Raw genomic sequence first — 14782 nt, 5'->3', positions numbered from 1 at the left:
GTTTGGTTGATTTGGTCATATTTTGGTGTGTCTGGTTGCTGCTTTGCTTATTAAATTATTAAAAACCAGAACATTTCTACTCCCAGGCGCTAGGGGGCGGTGAAGCCGGTGCGTGATGACGTCACGTCTTTTTACGTAGTAAAAACAAGGCGCGTGTGAGTTGGTGGCGCGTTTAAAGAGTCCAGTTTGGAGAGTAAAGAGAGAAACGCGAGGATTAGAAGTGCATTTTCCCGGATTAGGGTTATTAATCTGAAGCGGAAGGATGTCTCAACACAGGTTTGATGCTTAACTACATTTAGTTCCTGTTTTCTGTCTTATTCGCTTATTTAAACCAAGAAAATGAAACAAGTCGATGATCCGATTAAAATAATCCAGTTAAATAAACGGATCACTTAATCTGATGTCGGACTACTGGGGTTTCCTTTCTAAACTGCTGGTTTGATCATTTTATGCAGATTATTTTTAATGGTGTTTAAAAGCAGCTCTCCCAGTGGTTCTAGCGGTGGGACTTTGCGCGACCTGTCATCATCCTGATGGCGGGCTGGGGGCGGGGGGGTGGGGGTGGGGAGAGTCTTCCTCAGGATGAAGGTCCGGTTCTGGCTGATCAGACCCATCTTGTCCACCTGCAGCCGGACCCTGATGCACCTGCCCTGCTCCAGCCTCCGGAACAAACGGTCCCGGACCTGCCTGGCTGAGGGTCCGGACTCTGAGTGCACCCCCACAGAGTCCATCCAGCAGAGACCACCGCCTCTCAAGGTCCCACTGCTCCTCCCCAGGGGCAAAGAGAACGAGTTTGTGCTGGCCCGGAGGTCCCGGAGGAGGAAAAGCTCCAAGTCAGGTAGGAGAAACCCCCCCACCCCCCCACGCTTCCATCTGGCTGCCTTCAGAAACCTTAAACCTCTCTGATTGGCTGGTTTCTCTCCTCAGGTGTTTCATTGGATCATCTACCTGAGGAGCTGCTCCTGAGGATCTACTCTTGCCTCCCCTTGCATGACCTGCTGAGGATTTCTGGAGTCAGTAGGCGCTGGCAGCGTTTGGCGTAAGAGATCCTGCTGGACCGCACACACACACACACACTCAGAAAACCCAGCTGTGGTTAGGGTCGGGGCTTCTCCAGGGGGTCCCTGATAAGTCCCTGCTTGACCAATCGCACCTGTTCACTCGAGGATTTGTCGCTAACACCAACGATGCTCAGGTCAAGTTCTCGTGCGTCTGCGGGCAGACCCTGTTAATGGATGCTAGATAAGTGAGCATCTTCCCCCAGATGGAGCAAGAATTATTCATTCATGCCAACGAGCACTACAGAGAACTAGAACAGAGCACCGGCTGTTTGATTAGAGCCGTCTTCCTGGAGGCGTTTATTTAGTTTATGTGTTTCCATGGCAACGCCGGAAGTCCGCTTCCGTTCTGTTTCTCCTCGTATTTCATTTGAGTTTCCATCAGTGGGGCTTTGGGCGGAGCAGCAGAGACATGCAGGTGACCTTTGGGCTGGAGGGGATCAGGATCCGGTTCTGAGGTAATCTGTGTGTTTCAGGTCCGATGAGTCTCTGTGGTACAGCGTGGACCTGGAGGGGCTGACCCACGTGGGCCCGGCTCTGCAACAGGTTCTGAGGACCGGGGTCCGCCGGCTGCGCTGCCCTCGAGCTTTTGTAGAGGAACAATACCTGACCGACTCTCGGTGAGTCCGACAGCCCGGATTGGGGTCCGGTCCCAGCAGCAGGTAGAACCCCCCTGATAATGGGTTCTGTTCTGTCCTTCCAGCCCGCTGCAGATCGTTGAGTTGGACCTGTCCAGCTCTATCATCCCGACCTCGACTCTCCAGAACATTTTGGGTCGCTGCAGGCTGCTGCACCACCTGAGCCTGGAGGGTCTGCAGCTCTCCAACAGCATCATCAGGTCTGACTTGTACCGGGTCAGGATTTGGTCTGATTGGTTCTGGTTGTTTCAGACATGAAAATCCCTCACGTAGGGTCACAGCGAGGCCAGCTTTCCCAGTTCAACCAGTTCCAGTATTATCCACTGGAGGACATACTCATGAGCCCCCCCGACACCACCAACAGTAGTGGAAATAAGTCCATCTGAACCGGCGACGCGCTCGAACGCAGCTCATCTGAACCGGCGACGCGCTCGAACGCAGCTCATCTGAACCAGCGACGCTTGAACACAGCTCATCTGGACCGGCGACGCTCCAATGCAGCTCGTCTGGACCAGCGACGCGCTCGAACGCAGCTCGTCTGAACCGGCGACACTTGAACACAGCTTGTCTGGACCGGCGACGCTCCAATGCAGCTCGTCTGGACCAGCGACGTTCGAACGCAGCTCGTCTGGACCAGCGACGCTCGAACGCAGCTCGTCTGGACCAGCGACTCGCTCGAACGCAGCTCGTCTGGACCAGCGACGCTCGAACGCAGCTCGTCTGAACCGGCGACACTTGAACACAGCTCATCTGGACCGGCGACGCTCCAATGCAGCTCGTCTGGACCAGCGACGCGCTCGAACGCAGCTCGTCTGAACCGGCGACACTTGAACACAGCTTGTCTGGACCGGCGACGCTCCAATGCAGCTCGTCTGGACCAGCGACGTTCGAACGCAGCTCGTCTGGACCAGCGACGCTCGAACGCAGCTCGTCTGGACCAGCGACTCGCTCGAACGCAGCTCGTCTGGACCAGCGACGCTCGAACGCAGCTCGTCTGGACCAGCGACACGCTCGAACGCAGCTCGTCTGGACCAGCGACGCTCGAACGCAGCTTGTCTGAACCGGCGACGCTCGAATGCAGCTCGTCTGAACCAGCGACGCTCAAACGCAGCTCGTCTGGACTGGCGACGCTCAAACGCAGCTCGTCTGAATCGGCAACGCTCGAACGCAGCTCGTCTGGACCGGCGACACTCGAACGCAGCTCGTCTGGACCAGCGATGCTCGAACGCAGCTCGTCTGGACCAGCGACGCTCGAACGCAGCTTGTCTGGACCGGCGACGCGCTCGAACGCAGCTCGTCTGAACCGGCGACGCTCAAACGCAGCTCGTCTGGACCGACGACGCTCGAACGCAGCTCGTCTGAACCAGCGACGCTCAAATGCAGCTCGTCTGAACCGGCGAGGCTCGAGCGCAGCTCGTCTGAACCGGCGACACGCTCGAACGCAGCTCTTTTGGACCAGCAACGCGCTCGAACGCAGCTCGTCTGGACCAGCGACGCTCGAACGCAGCTTGTCTGGACCGGCGACGCGCTCGAACGCAGCTCGTCTGAACCGGCGACGCTCCAATGCAGCTCGTCTGGACCGACGACGCTCGAACGCAGCTCGTCTGAATCGGCAACGCGCTCGAACGCAGCTCGTCTGAACCAGCGACGCTCAAATGCAGCTCGTCTGAACCGGCGAGGCTCGAGCGCAGCACGTCTGGACCGGCGACGCTCCAATGCAGCTCGTCTGGACCAGCGACGCGCTCGAACGCAGCTCGTCTGAACCGGCGACACTTGAACACAGCTTGTCTGGACCGGCGACGCTCCAATGCAGCTCGTCTGGACCGACGACGCTCGAACGCAGCTCGTCTGAACCAGCGACGCTCAAATGCAGCTCGTCTGAACCGGCGAGGCTCGAGCGCAGCTCGTCTGAACCGGCGACACGCTCGAACGCAGCTCTTTTGGACCAGCAACGCGCTCGAACGCAGCTCGTCTGAACCGGCGACACTCGAACGCAGCTTGTCTGAATCGGCAACGCTCGAACGCAGCTCGTCTGGACCGGCGACACTCGAACGCAGCTCGTCTGGACCAGCGACGTTCGAACGCAGCTCGTCTGGACCAGCGACGCTCGAACGCAGCTCGTCTGGACCAGCGACGCGCTCGAACGCAGCTCGTCTGGACCAGCGACACGCTCGAACGCAGCTCGTCTGGACCAGCGACGCTCGAATGCAGCTCGTCTGAACCAGCGACGCTCAAACGCAGCTCGTCTGGACTGGCGACGCTCAAACGCAGCTCGTCTGAATCGGCAACGCTCGAACGCAGCTCGTCTGGACCGGCGACACTCGAACGCAGCTCGTCTGGACCAGCGACGCTCCAATGCAGCTCGTCTGGACCAGCGACGCGCTCGAACGCAGCTCGTCTGAACCGGCGACACTTGAACACAGCTCATCTGGACCGGCGACGCTCCAATGCAGCTCGTCTGGACCAGCGACGCGCTCGAACGCAGCTCGTCTGAACCGGCGACACTTGAACACAGCTTGTCTGGACCGGCGACGCTCCAATGCAGCTCGTCTGGACCGACGACGCTCGAACGCAGCTCGTCTGAATCGGCAACGCGCTCGAACGCAGCTCGTCTGAACCAGCGACGCTCAAATGCAGCTCGTCTGAACCGGCGAGGCTCGAGCGCAGCTCGTCTGAACCGGCGACACGCTCGAACGCAGCTCTTTTGGACCAGCAACGCGCTCGAACGCAGCTCGTCTGAACCGGCGACACTCGAACGCAGCTTGTCTGAATCGGCAACGCTCGAACGCAGCTCGTCTGGACCGGCGACACTCGAACGCAGCTCGTCTGGACCAGCGACGTTCGAACGCAGCTCGTCTGGACCAGCGACGCTCGAACGCAGCTCGTCTGGACCAGCGACGCGCTCGAACGCAGCTCGTCTGGACCAGCGACACGCTCGAACGCAGCTCGTCTGGACCAGCGACGCTCAAACGCAGCTCGTCTGGACTGGCGACGCTCAAACGCAGCTCGTCTGAATCGGCAACGCTCGAACGCAGCTCGTCTGGACCGGCGACACTCGAACGCAGCTCGTCTGGACCAGCGACGCTCGAATGCAGCTTGTCTGGACCGGCGACGCGCTCGAACGCAGCTCGTCTGAACCGGCGACGCTCAAACGCAGCTCGTCTGGACTGGCGACGCTCAAACGCAGCTCGTCTGGATCGGTGACGCTCAAACGCAGCTCGTCTGAACCGGCGATGCGCTCGAAAGCAGCTCGTCTGGACCAGCAACGCGCTCGAACGCAGCTCGTCTGGACCGGCGACACTCGAACGCAGCTCGTCTGGACCAGCGACGCTCGAACGCAGCTCGTCTGGACCAGCGACGCGCTCGAACGCAGCTCGTCTGAACCGGCGACGCTCAAACGCAGCTCGTCTGGACCGGCGACGCTCAAACGCAGCTCGTCTGGACCGGCGACGCTCAAACGCAGCTCGTCTGAACCGGCGACGCTCAAACGCAGCTCGTCTGGACCGGCGACGCTCAAACGCAGCTCGTCTGGATCGGTGACGCTCAAACGCAGCTCGTCTGAACCGGCGATGCGCTCGAAAGCAGCTCGTCTGGACCAGCAACGCGCTCGAACGCAGCTTGTCTGAACCGGCGACACTCCAACACAGCTCGTCTGAACGTCTCCTGTGTAGACCTCCATGATAATGTCTCCTTCCTGCTCGTACGGTCCGAGCCTGAACGGAGTACCGACGGGTCGGATCCGGCTTGCTTCCATTTTGTGTCCATTTAATTTGAGCGTGATGAGTCGAGCTAGGACAGAAGAGAGATGCATGGTGAAGACACGCTAATCCGGTTCTGGGCTGAAAGTCCTCGGGTCGCTTCGGTTGGAGGAGCTCAGAACTCTGATCTAGTTTAGCTGTCCGCCTGTAGACGCTCCTGCTGATCTTTGTTCTGTCTCATGAACCGGGCCGACCTGGGTTTGTGTTCACTTCTACTTATACTGGGAGGAGACTTTAGTCCACCGCTGAGTCAGATGTTTTCTTCTGGTTGCTTGTTTCTCCTCAGAGACTGGATGGATGAGGAGATGATAAAAGGGGTCTCACCCGTTCTCATGCCTGTGTTTGTGTTGTTCTGCCCCCTAGCTGCCTGGTGAAGAACTCCAACCTGCTGCAGCTCAATCTGAGCGGCTGCTCTGGCTTCTCTTCTGCTGCTCTCACTGAGCTGCTTCAGTCCTGCTGCAGGTCAGCCGATCGCCCAGTTTCTACTGTCGGAACCGGGCCGTTGGGTTCTGATGTATCTGTCCTTGTATCTGCTCCTTCAGGCTGGAGCAGCTGAACGTGTCGTGGTGCAGCTTCAGCAGCGATCATGTGAAGAGTGTTGTGGGTCACCTGAGTCCAACCGTGTCTGCCTTGAACCTGAGTGGCTACAGAGAGAGTCTGACCCTGGACGGTAAGGAACCAGTGCCGGGTCCAAAACCAGCTAAAGGCAGATCAGAGACAATACAGGCATCAGGATATTTAAGGATTGAATAGCCAATAAAATGACTTTAAATGAACAGGAAGTCGGTGTGAGACCAGAACCCAGTTAGAAACGGTTCTGTAGGTGAGTGATGGGGGCAGGGCTGTACACCAGGAGGGACGTTCGGGGGGCCGAGGAGCACCAGGGGGGCCACTAACACAACTGAAGACTGGGGCACACCGGAGAGACGGAAGCGCGGCAGTTTTGAGAAGAGGTCACAGGACGCGCTGCTGAGCGCTTCTCGGAAAGTCGCGTGAAAGTCACAACATTACGCGGGATTTGAAAACAGGAAGTGGAAAGTGATGGTGCATTCAAGTTTTCTTCGGAACTTGTTTTTCCGAGATAAGTTAGCCAGAAATGACGCAATGGACTCAGAATTCTGAGCTGCGAGCTCTTAGGTTCCAGAGGACCCCGAGATCCCAAATTTAAAGATGGCTGCGCCCAGTGCTACCAGGAAGTAGTTTTCGTCTTCATCTTTTCTCGAGAGCAATTTAGATTTTAATGAATTAAACAATTATCGACCGGTATCCAACTTACCATTTTAAGTAAAATTTTAAAAAAGCTTGTTTTAAACCAACTCAATGATTTTACCAACACCCATAATGTTTTAGAGAAATTTCAGTCTGGTTTTAGGGCAAACCACAGCACCGAGACGGCCCTTCTGAAGATTTTAAATGATTTTAGAGTAAATTATGACAAACGGAAGGTGACAGTGTTGGTTCTACTGGATCTAAGTGCTGCCTTTGATACAGTAGACCACACTGTTCTTTTAACTCGTTGGAAACGGATCGACCTCTCTGGTGCTGTTCACCAATGGTTCACATCCTACCTCACAGACAGGACTTTCATGGTGAGCTTGGATACATGTTCCTCTGGGGTTCATGGGATCACATGTGGTGTGCCCCAGGGTTCAATTTTAGGCCCAGTGCTTTTTAACTTTATATGCTCCCTCTTGGTGGGGTCATCAGAAGATACGGGGTGAATTTCCACAGTTACGCTGATGATACACAGCTGTACATCTCTGTGTCTCCTGATGACACACGGCCAATGGATGCACTTTTTAACTGTATTTTTGACATCAAATCCTGGATGGCAGAGAACTTTCTCCAGCTCAACCAGGACAAAACTGAAGTTTTAGTCATCGGTCCTGAGGCCCAGAGAGAAGCTTTTACCTAAACTACAATCACTGTCTCTTAATCCATCTTCACAAGTGAAGAACCTGGGTGTCATCTTTGACTTTGAGCTGACTTTTATCCATCATATTAAAAATATCACAAAAATAGGTTTTTATCATCTAAAGAACATCGCCAGAGTCCACCCTGTTCTCTCTCGGGCCAATACGGAGACGCTGCTGCACGCTTTTATCACCAGTAGACTAGACCACTGCAATGCCCTGCTTTCTGGTCTTCCTAAAAAGAGGATTTCAGGTCTACAACTTCTACAAAGCTCAGCAGCACGTGTCCTGACGAAGACCAGGAAGCGGGAGCACATCACTCCAGTTTTAGAATCGCTGCATTGGCTCCCCGTGTGTTTCAGGATCCATTTTTAAATACTTTTAACGGTCTTGGGCCTTCCTATCTTTCAGAACTGCTTTTGCCGTATGAACCCACGCGGTCTCTGCGCTCCTCTGGCAGCCGTCTCCTTGTCATCCCTAAAGTCAGGACTCATATTCACAGCGAGGCGTCCTTCCAGTACTACGGTCCTCGCCTCTGGAACGAGCTGCCAGGGGACCTCAGGGCCGCAGAGAACGTTCATGTTTTTAGAAACAGACTCAAGACTCATCTTTTAGCTTAGCTTTTAACTGAATATGCTCACTTTTTTAATTAATTAATGAATTAATTAATTCATTAATTAATTAGTTTATTTATTTATCTATTTATTTGATGTATTCTTTCTTTATACGTGCTTTTTTTAAACAGAGTTTTTTTTACCATAGATTTATGATCAACATTATTTTAATATCTATATAACTTTTTATATTACAATTCTCATTTTAGCTCTTATGATTTTATATTTTAACCTTAATTTAACCTTTTTCCAGTGTTTCCTCTGTGGGAGCCCTCTGCCCCGGGGGCGGTGGTCAGCTGTGGCGGCCTGGGTGCTTTCCTGGTGTGCTTAGGTGGAGGTGGGGGTCTCTGCCCTCCCTGCACTGGGCGCCCTGTGTCGGTACCTCGGCTGCTGCTGCGGATCTGCTGCTGTCGGAGCGGATGGCTCCCCTGATGGTGTTTCCTTATTCTTATCTTAGCTGGTCTGGCTCATCTGATCTCAGTCAATCGTGTTTTTTTTACCATGGGGAAGGGGGCATGTATGCATGTGTGTGTGCTGGAGGAGGAGTGTTGTGAAGGGGTTTTTATTGTCAGACTGGGCGTTTAATCCGATTAAATGTGCACATGTAAACGTGGCTTCTGCCGCCAAACTTGACCAGTTAACGTGCTGTAAGACTAGTAAATACAATGAAATGGACAGCGACAAAGACGCTAAAACATAAGAGTACAGCTTTCATTGAGGGTGCAGCTTTTATCACATAGAATTAGGAAGTTCAGCTAATACGTTATAAAGATTTTCGTTATATTTGTTGGTGTTTCAGGGACTTTAGAGATAATTGAAATTCTATTAAAAAAAACTTTTGTCGCTATTAATACATATTAATTATGACCAGTAAGATGTGATGATTCCATATAAATATGAAATATCAACCTGATCTTTGAATGTTTATTCAGAAGATTCTCAGGTTCATTGCTTCTTCAGGGATCATAAACACACTTCGTATTAATGCAGACAGAGTCAGTTTGTAGTTTATAAAAGGAATTTAATTATTTTTCCTAAACTAATAATTTATACATGACAGATATGAATAATGTGAGGTGGTGTGGTGGAAGCTAGATGTTGTAGCAACCGTTTTTTGTGTCTGAGAGAAATTGTGAAATCTGGGTGTAAAATAATTTGTTGTTTGTTATAAACTAGAGAGTTGTTTATTTATAAACCTCATCAGACTCCAGTATGCAGGCGTACGATGCCCTGGTATGAGTTGCTCCCGGCGGTCCGGAGGGTTGCGGTCAGAGTGGTGAGGTCACCGGACGTCGAAACCACGATACTCAGAGATTAGTAGCTTCCTCTGAGTTCAGCTTCCCCGGCCATGAGATGCAACCCGGGGTCTGCAGGTTAGGTGTGAAGTAGCTCTGAAAAGCTGTTGTCTGTAATCACTCGCAGCGTCGCAGAGAGGCTTTGTTATGATTTCTGGCCAAGTTTGGCCAATCAGACTTTGACACGTTTCTGACGCCAAAACTCCACTATCTCCGCAGCAAAATCGGTCCCGTTGTAGTCAATCAGAGCTGTTCCACTACTGCGGCAGTGCGCCGTTCCGCCATCCGGCAAAAATAGGATCGATTCTATTTTTGCCGGACGCCGGAGCACCTCCGCAGTCAATGGACAGAAATCACAGCCGCCCAACAGGAAAGGGAGCAAGCACAGCTTCCGTTATTTCACAATAAATCGATAAACAAAAAGTGTTTTTTGTTTCATATGCACAGGTTTAACAACTTTTAACAACTATCAATGGCGGCTGAAGTTTAAATGCACAAAAATAAGCCATAAATACAGTTTCCACCATCAAAGTAGTCACACTTTGTTGATCCAAACACTGCTGATCTCTCAACACAAATGATGGGCAGATTAAACAGTTCATGCCGATGCTTCTCCCACACAACGGGTGTTTGGATCTAACTTCCGCGTTTATTGCTTGGACTGTATCGCAAGATCTCGAAAATCCCGCGCATGCCTGTTTGCGCACCTCAGGTCTCCGCACCGGGGCGGAGCCGTTGTAGAGCGGGTACAGTATAATTTGAGTTCGGAAGCGAGCGGCAGCGGAAAGCGGGGGCGGAGCGGAGATAGCGGAATTTTGGGGTGAGTCTTTACCAACATCCCTCAGAAAGCCACGCCCTCCTCAGATACAGACATGTTTTAACCTGAATGAGTATCTTATTGTAATGTGTGTGAGTGTAAACAATGATTAACTTGTTACATCAACACACACTGATGTGTGGTATAAATGGATCATGGTAAGAACAATATTCATTTGAATTCATTGGTTTAAGCACAGATTATTCAATCATTTCATTTAATCCTCTTGTTCATTCATCACATGATTATTTAACTCATGAGTTGTAAAGTGGTGGAGTCTTCACCGGTTCAGAGTGAAGAATGTTACATGAAGAGAGTGTAGGACCTTGGGAGAGAACGTCTGGATGTTTTGTCTTCATGTATGTAAACACGCGCTGAACAGAACCTTCTGGTTCTGGAAGGCCAAACAGGAAGTGGATTTATGCCGCAGATGAAAGGTGAAAACCGACCCTTTTGGGCGTTACACTTTGAAGATGGGATGATGGTAAAATTTGTTGTTTATGGTTAAAAATGTGGCTAAACAGGAAGATATTATAATATCTTCATTCCTGATTAGAATTCCAAATATCATCATATTTTTAGTGATGTGAACTGGCGTTTTTATTTTGATCCACATCTCCAGCTTTTCCAGAACAATTGTGCTTTCCGACGTTTGTAAAAGAGGAAGTCTATAGTTTCTATATGACTTCAGCAGTTGTTGCTTTCTGTTAAAACGAGGTCTTAAGAATCTGGAACGATGGATTGCTTTCATTTTAAAGTGGGTTTCTTTAGCTTTCGGTGGTGCAGATGGTTTTCCAGGAAGTGAGGATTGGTTTAAGGCTGATATTATAGGAAGGCTTCTGCGTTTTCTGTCCGTTAACGGAAGGTGTTTTCTAGATGAGACAGGAACGGTCGGGATAGCAGATATTCTTGGGTTTGGATGATAAATTGCTCTGGAAGTGCGTTGTGTAATCTGCTAGTCACGTTCAGAAGGATTAAAATTGTATCTTCTGCAGATTTTCATAATTCAAGATGACCGCCTAGATCCATTAAGTGTATAATCGACCATATATCACCTAACCAGTCCCTACAGAACAGTGGTTTGTTTTGTCCAACATAAATAGATCGTTCCTAATAACTATAGAGCGTGGAGAGTAGTTACGTACATATATGATTTTCCAACACAGTAAAATGTGTTTAGGTTTAGGAACAAGTGATGTGTCGGTCGCGAACGAACCGGCTCTAAGAGCCGGCTCTTTGAAGAGAACGACGGGAGCCGTCCCCTCCCCCACCCCTCTTGCTTTGGTGAAAGCTACAGGCGATTGGTTAACATGTGTAACTGTGTGTCCAGACTGTCCACACACAGAGCAGTAGGGGCGGGGAAGAGGGAGGATCAGACTCAGACACACAGCAGAGCACCTGCGGGCGGAGGGAGGCGAGCGGGAATGAGGAGGAGGAAAAAGGCGAGCGAGAGAGAGGAGAGTGCGACGAAGACGGTGAGAAAATGAGCGCCAGCAGTCGGAAAGTGGAGATTTCTTAAAGTGTTCAATTATTAAATCCATAGAAATGATAAATATTTGATATACATCATTTTTTTACATTAGTAAATCCTTTTACATATAGTTTAGCATTATTTTGGTTATAAATGTACTCTACACAACAGAAAATCTGAGGAGCCACTTGGGAGCCGAAAGAACCGGAATTCCCATCACTATTAGGAACGTCAGTGGCGTCCATCTTCTCCGAGTTGGACCCTGGAACTCAAAACTGGAACGCACAATGGCTCTCCTGTTGTGTGATCAGACTCGACATGGTGTTTTGAGAGTCTGATGAATAAAAAATGGGTTCGCGCGCTATTATTAGAACATTTTAAGATCGATAGTACTCCGAGAGCGAGCAACGCCTAAATGAACTTTGTGTTGCTGACGACCTGTACAGACGAGTGTCTGATGGTGACGTACACACGTGTAATCATTGGTGTGGCAGTTTGGTGCGACTCACCTTAAATGTAACATTTCAGCCCAAAACCGTCGTCGTGTCCCCGTCTTCAGGTTAAAACTCGGCTCCGCAGCCATGCAGAACCAGCTGGTTGGGCCAGTTCATCCACAGGATGACCCCTGACCCTGCTGCCGCGTTCAAACACATCAGATATGGATCAGAATCAGTACCACATATGGATCGGGTTTGCAAAAATCGGATCGGTGCTGTTCAGACATAAAAAAGCCGATACGGGTCTCATGTGGGGGAAACTTGGATTTGATCCAGCCTAAAGTAGAACCGGAACATGAACGGGTTTGTTTCTGTTCTAGATGTGAAGGTTCTGGTGGACCGGTGTCCTCACATCCAGACTCTAGATCTGAGGTAGGACTGTTTCCTTCAGTCATGTGACAACCCCCCCCTACCAGGTGAGCAGCACTAACCCAGGTGTGTTTTCCAGTGACGGCACCCTCCTGACGGCCAACAGCTTCCCGGTTCTCCGGCAGCTCCGGAAGCTGCTGCACCTGTCTCTGAGTCGCTGCTATCACATCCACCTGGCTGCTCTCAGGTCAGTTCTAATGCAACAGGTCGGGCAGAACCAAGAGCCCACCAGTACTGGTTCTGAATCAGCTGACTGATGTCAAAGGTTCCGCTGATCCAATGGTTTCAGAGGACTAACTGGTTCTGTCCCGGTGTTTGCAGCGACCTGGAGAAGCTGATCCCGTCGCTCCGGTTCCTGGACATCTTTGGACTGGTCCAGGAGAACCAGCTGTTGTCTCTGAAGGAGGAGCTTCCCCACATTAGCATCAACTCCAGACCCTTCTCCGCCGTGGCCCGGCCCACTCCCGCCTCCCGGCCGGACCGCAGCATGTGGGGCAGGACGTGTCGGCTCAGGGCGGGACCCTGACGGGGTTCTGCTGCAGCACGCTGGTCGTGCCACTAGTCCTACCGGACTTCTCGGGTTTTACGCTAGTATTGGTTCTGCCCGGCCCATACGGGCTGAAAGTTCTGGTTCTGCTCAGTAATAAGCTGTTGATTTTAATCATTGAAGTTTTTCTACCGCATGAAGTTCGACTCTGATCCATTTTAAATAATCAGTGAATGTTTTCAGAACCGCAAGTTTTTTATCCGAGTCGGATCCATTAAACCATTCCAAATCCTGAAACAGTTCTGATGTGTGGAACCCGGTCCTGAGTGCTGTGTGGAACCCGGTCCTGAGTGATGTGTGGAACCCGGTCCTGAGTGTTGTGTGGAACCCGGTCCTGAGTGCTGTGTGGAACCCGGTCCTGAGTGCTGTGTGGAACCCGGTCCTGAGTGTTGTGTGGAACCCGGCTCTTGAGTGATGTGTGGAACCCGGTCCTGAGTGATGTGTGGAACCCGGTCCTGAGTGTTGTGTGGAACCCGGTCCTGAGTGCTGTGTGGAACCCGGTCCTGAGTGCTGTGTGGAACCCGGTCCTGAGTGTTGTGTGGAACCCGGTCCTGAGTGATGTGTGGAACCCGGTCCTGAGTGTTGTGTGGAACCCGGCTCTTGAGTGATGTGTGGAACCCGGTCCTGAGTGATGTGTGGAACCCGGTCCTGAGTGATGTGTGGAACCCGGTCCTGAGTGTTGTGTGGAACCCGGTCCTGAGTGCTGTGTGGAACCCGGTCCTGAGTGCTGTGTGGAACCCGGTCCTGAGTGTTGTGTGGAACCCGGCTCTTGAGTGATGTGTGGAACCCGGTCCTGAGTGATGTGTGGAACCCGGTCCTGAGTGTTGTGTGGAACCCGGTCCTGAGTGCTGTGTGGAACCCGGTCCTGAGTGCTGTGTGGAACCCGGTCCTGAGTGTTGTGTGGAACCCGGTCCTGAGTGATGTGTGGAACCCGGCTCTGAGTGATGTGTGGAACCCGGTCCTGAGTGTTGTGTGGAACCCGGTCCTGAGTGATGTGTGGAACCCGGTCCTGAGTGCTGTGTGGAACCCGGTCCTGAGTGTTGTGTGGAACCCGGCTCTTGAGTGATGTGTGGAACCCGGTCCTGAGTGATGTGTGGAACCCGGTCCTGAGTGTTGTGTGGAACCCGGTCCTGAGTGTTGTGTGGAACCCGGTCCTGAGTGCTGTGTGGAACCCGGTCCTGAGTGTTGTGTGGAACCCGGTCCTGAGTGATGTGTGGAACCCGGTCCTGAGTGATGTGTGGAACCCGGCTCTGAGTGATGTGTGGAACCCGGTCCTGAGTGTTGTGTGGAACCCGGTCCTGAGTGCTGTGTGGAACCCGGTCCTGAGTGCTGTGTGGAACCCGGTCCTGAGTGCTGTGTGGAACCCGGTCCTGAGTGGAACCCGGTCCTGAGTGCTGTGTGGAACCCGGCTCTGAGTGATGTGTGGAACCCGGTCCTGAGTGATGTGTGGAACCCGGTCCTGAGTGATGTGTGGAACCCGGTCCTGAGTGCTGTGTGGAACCCGGTCCTGAGTGCTGTGTGGAACCCGGTCCTGAGTGCTGTGTGGAACCCGGTCCTGAGTGCTGTGTGGAACCCGGTCCTGAGTGCTGTGTGGAACCCGGTCCTGAGTGTTGTGTGGAACCCGGTCCTGAGTGCTGTGTGGAACACGGTCCTGAGTGTTGTGTGGAACCCGGTCCTGAGTGCTGTGTGGAACCCGGTCCTGAGTGCTGTGTGGAACCCGGATCCGAGTGATGTGTGAAACCCGGTCCTGAGTGATGTGTGGAACCCGGTCCTGAGTGATGTGTAGAACCCGGTCCTGAGTGTTG

At 52.2% G+C, this 14782-nt stretch overlaps 1 protein-coding gene across 1 annotated transcript; it reads left to right on the top strand.

Annotated features, from left to right (window-relative positions):
* The first annotated feature begins 132 nt into the window (after positions 1–132).
* On the top strand, positions 133–13104 carry skp2 (S-phase kinase-associated protein 2, E3 ubiquitin protein ligase). The gene is made up of 10 exons (XM_015943331.3): positions 133–276; positions 630–838; positions 928–1039; positions 1535–1678; positions 1762–1896; positions 5818–5916; positions 5997–6124; positions 12382–12433; positions 12510–12617; positions 12752–13104. The coding sequence occupies exons 1-10, from the start codon at positions 263–265 to the stop codon at positions 12954–12956; spliced, it is 1206 nt and encodes a 401-aa protein (XP_015798817.3). The 5' UTR covers positions 133–262; the 3' UTR covers positions 12957–13104.
* Positions 13105–14782: the final 1678 nt, after the last annotated feature.

Source organism: Nothobranchius furzeri, chromosome 6, assembly GCF_043380555.1.
Source record: "Nothobranchius furzeri strain GRZ-AD chromosome 6, NfurGRZ-RIMD1, whole genome shotgun sequence".
NCBI classification, from domain to species: domain Eukaryota; kingdom Metazoa; phylum Chordata; class Actinopteri; order Cyprinodontiformes; family Nothobranchiidae; genus Nothobranchius; species Nothobranchius furzeri.
Note: the sequence above shows the minus strand (reverse complement) of the source record. Positions and strands in the feature narration are given on the sequence as shown.

Coding starts and splice junctions, on each gene's coding strand:
- skp2 (XM_015943331.3), top strand. Junction 12,434..12,509: donor ATCCAGACTCTAGATCTGAG/GTAGGACTGTTT, acceptor TGTGTTTTCCAG/TGACGGCACCCTCCTGACGG. Junction 12,618..12,751: donor ATCCACCTGGCTGCTCTCAG/GTCAGTTCTAAT, acceptor CGGTGTTTGCAG/CGACCTGGAGAAGCTGATCC.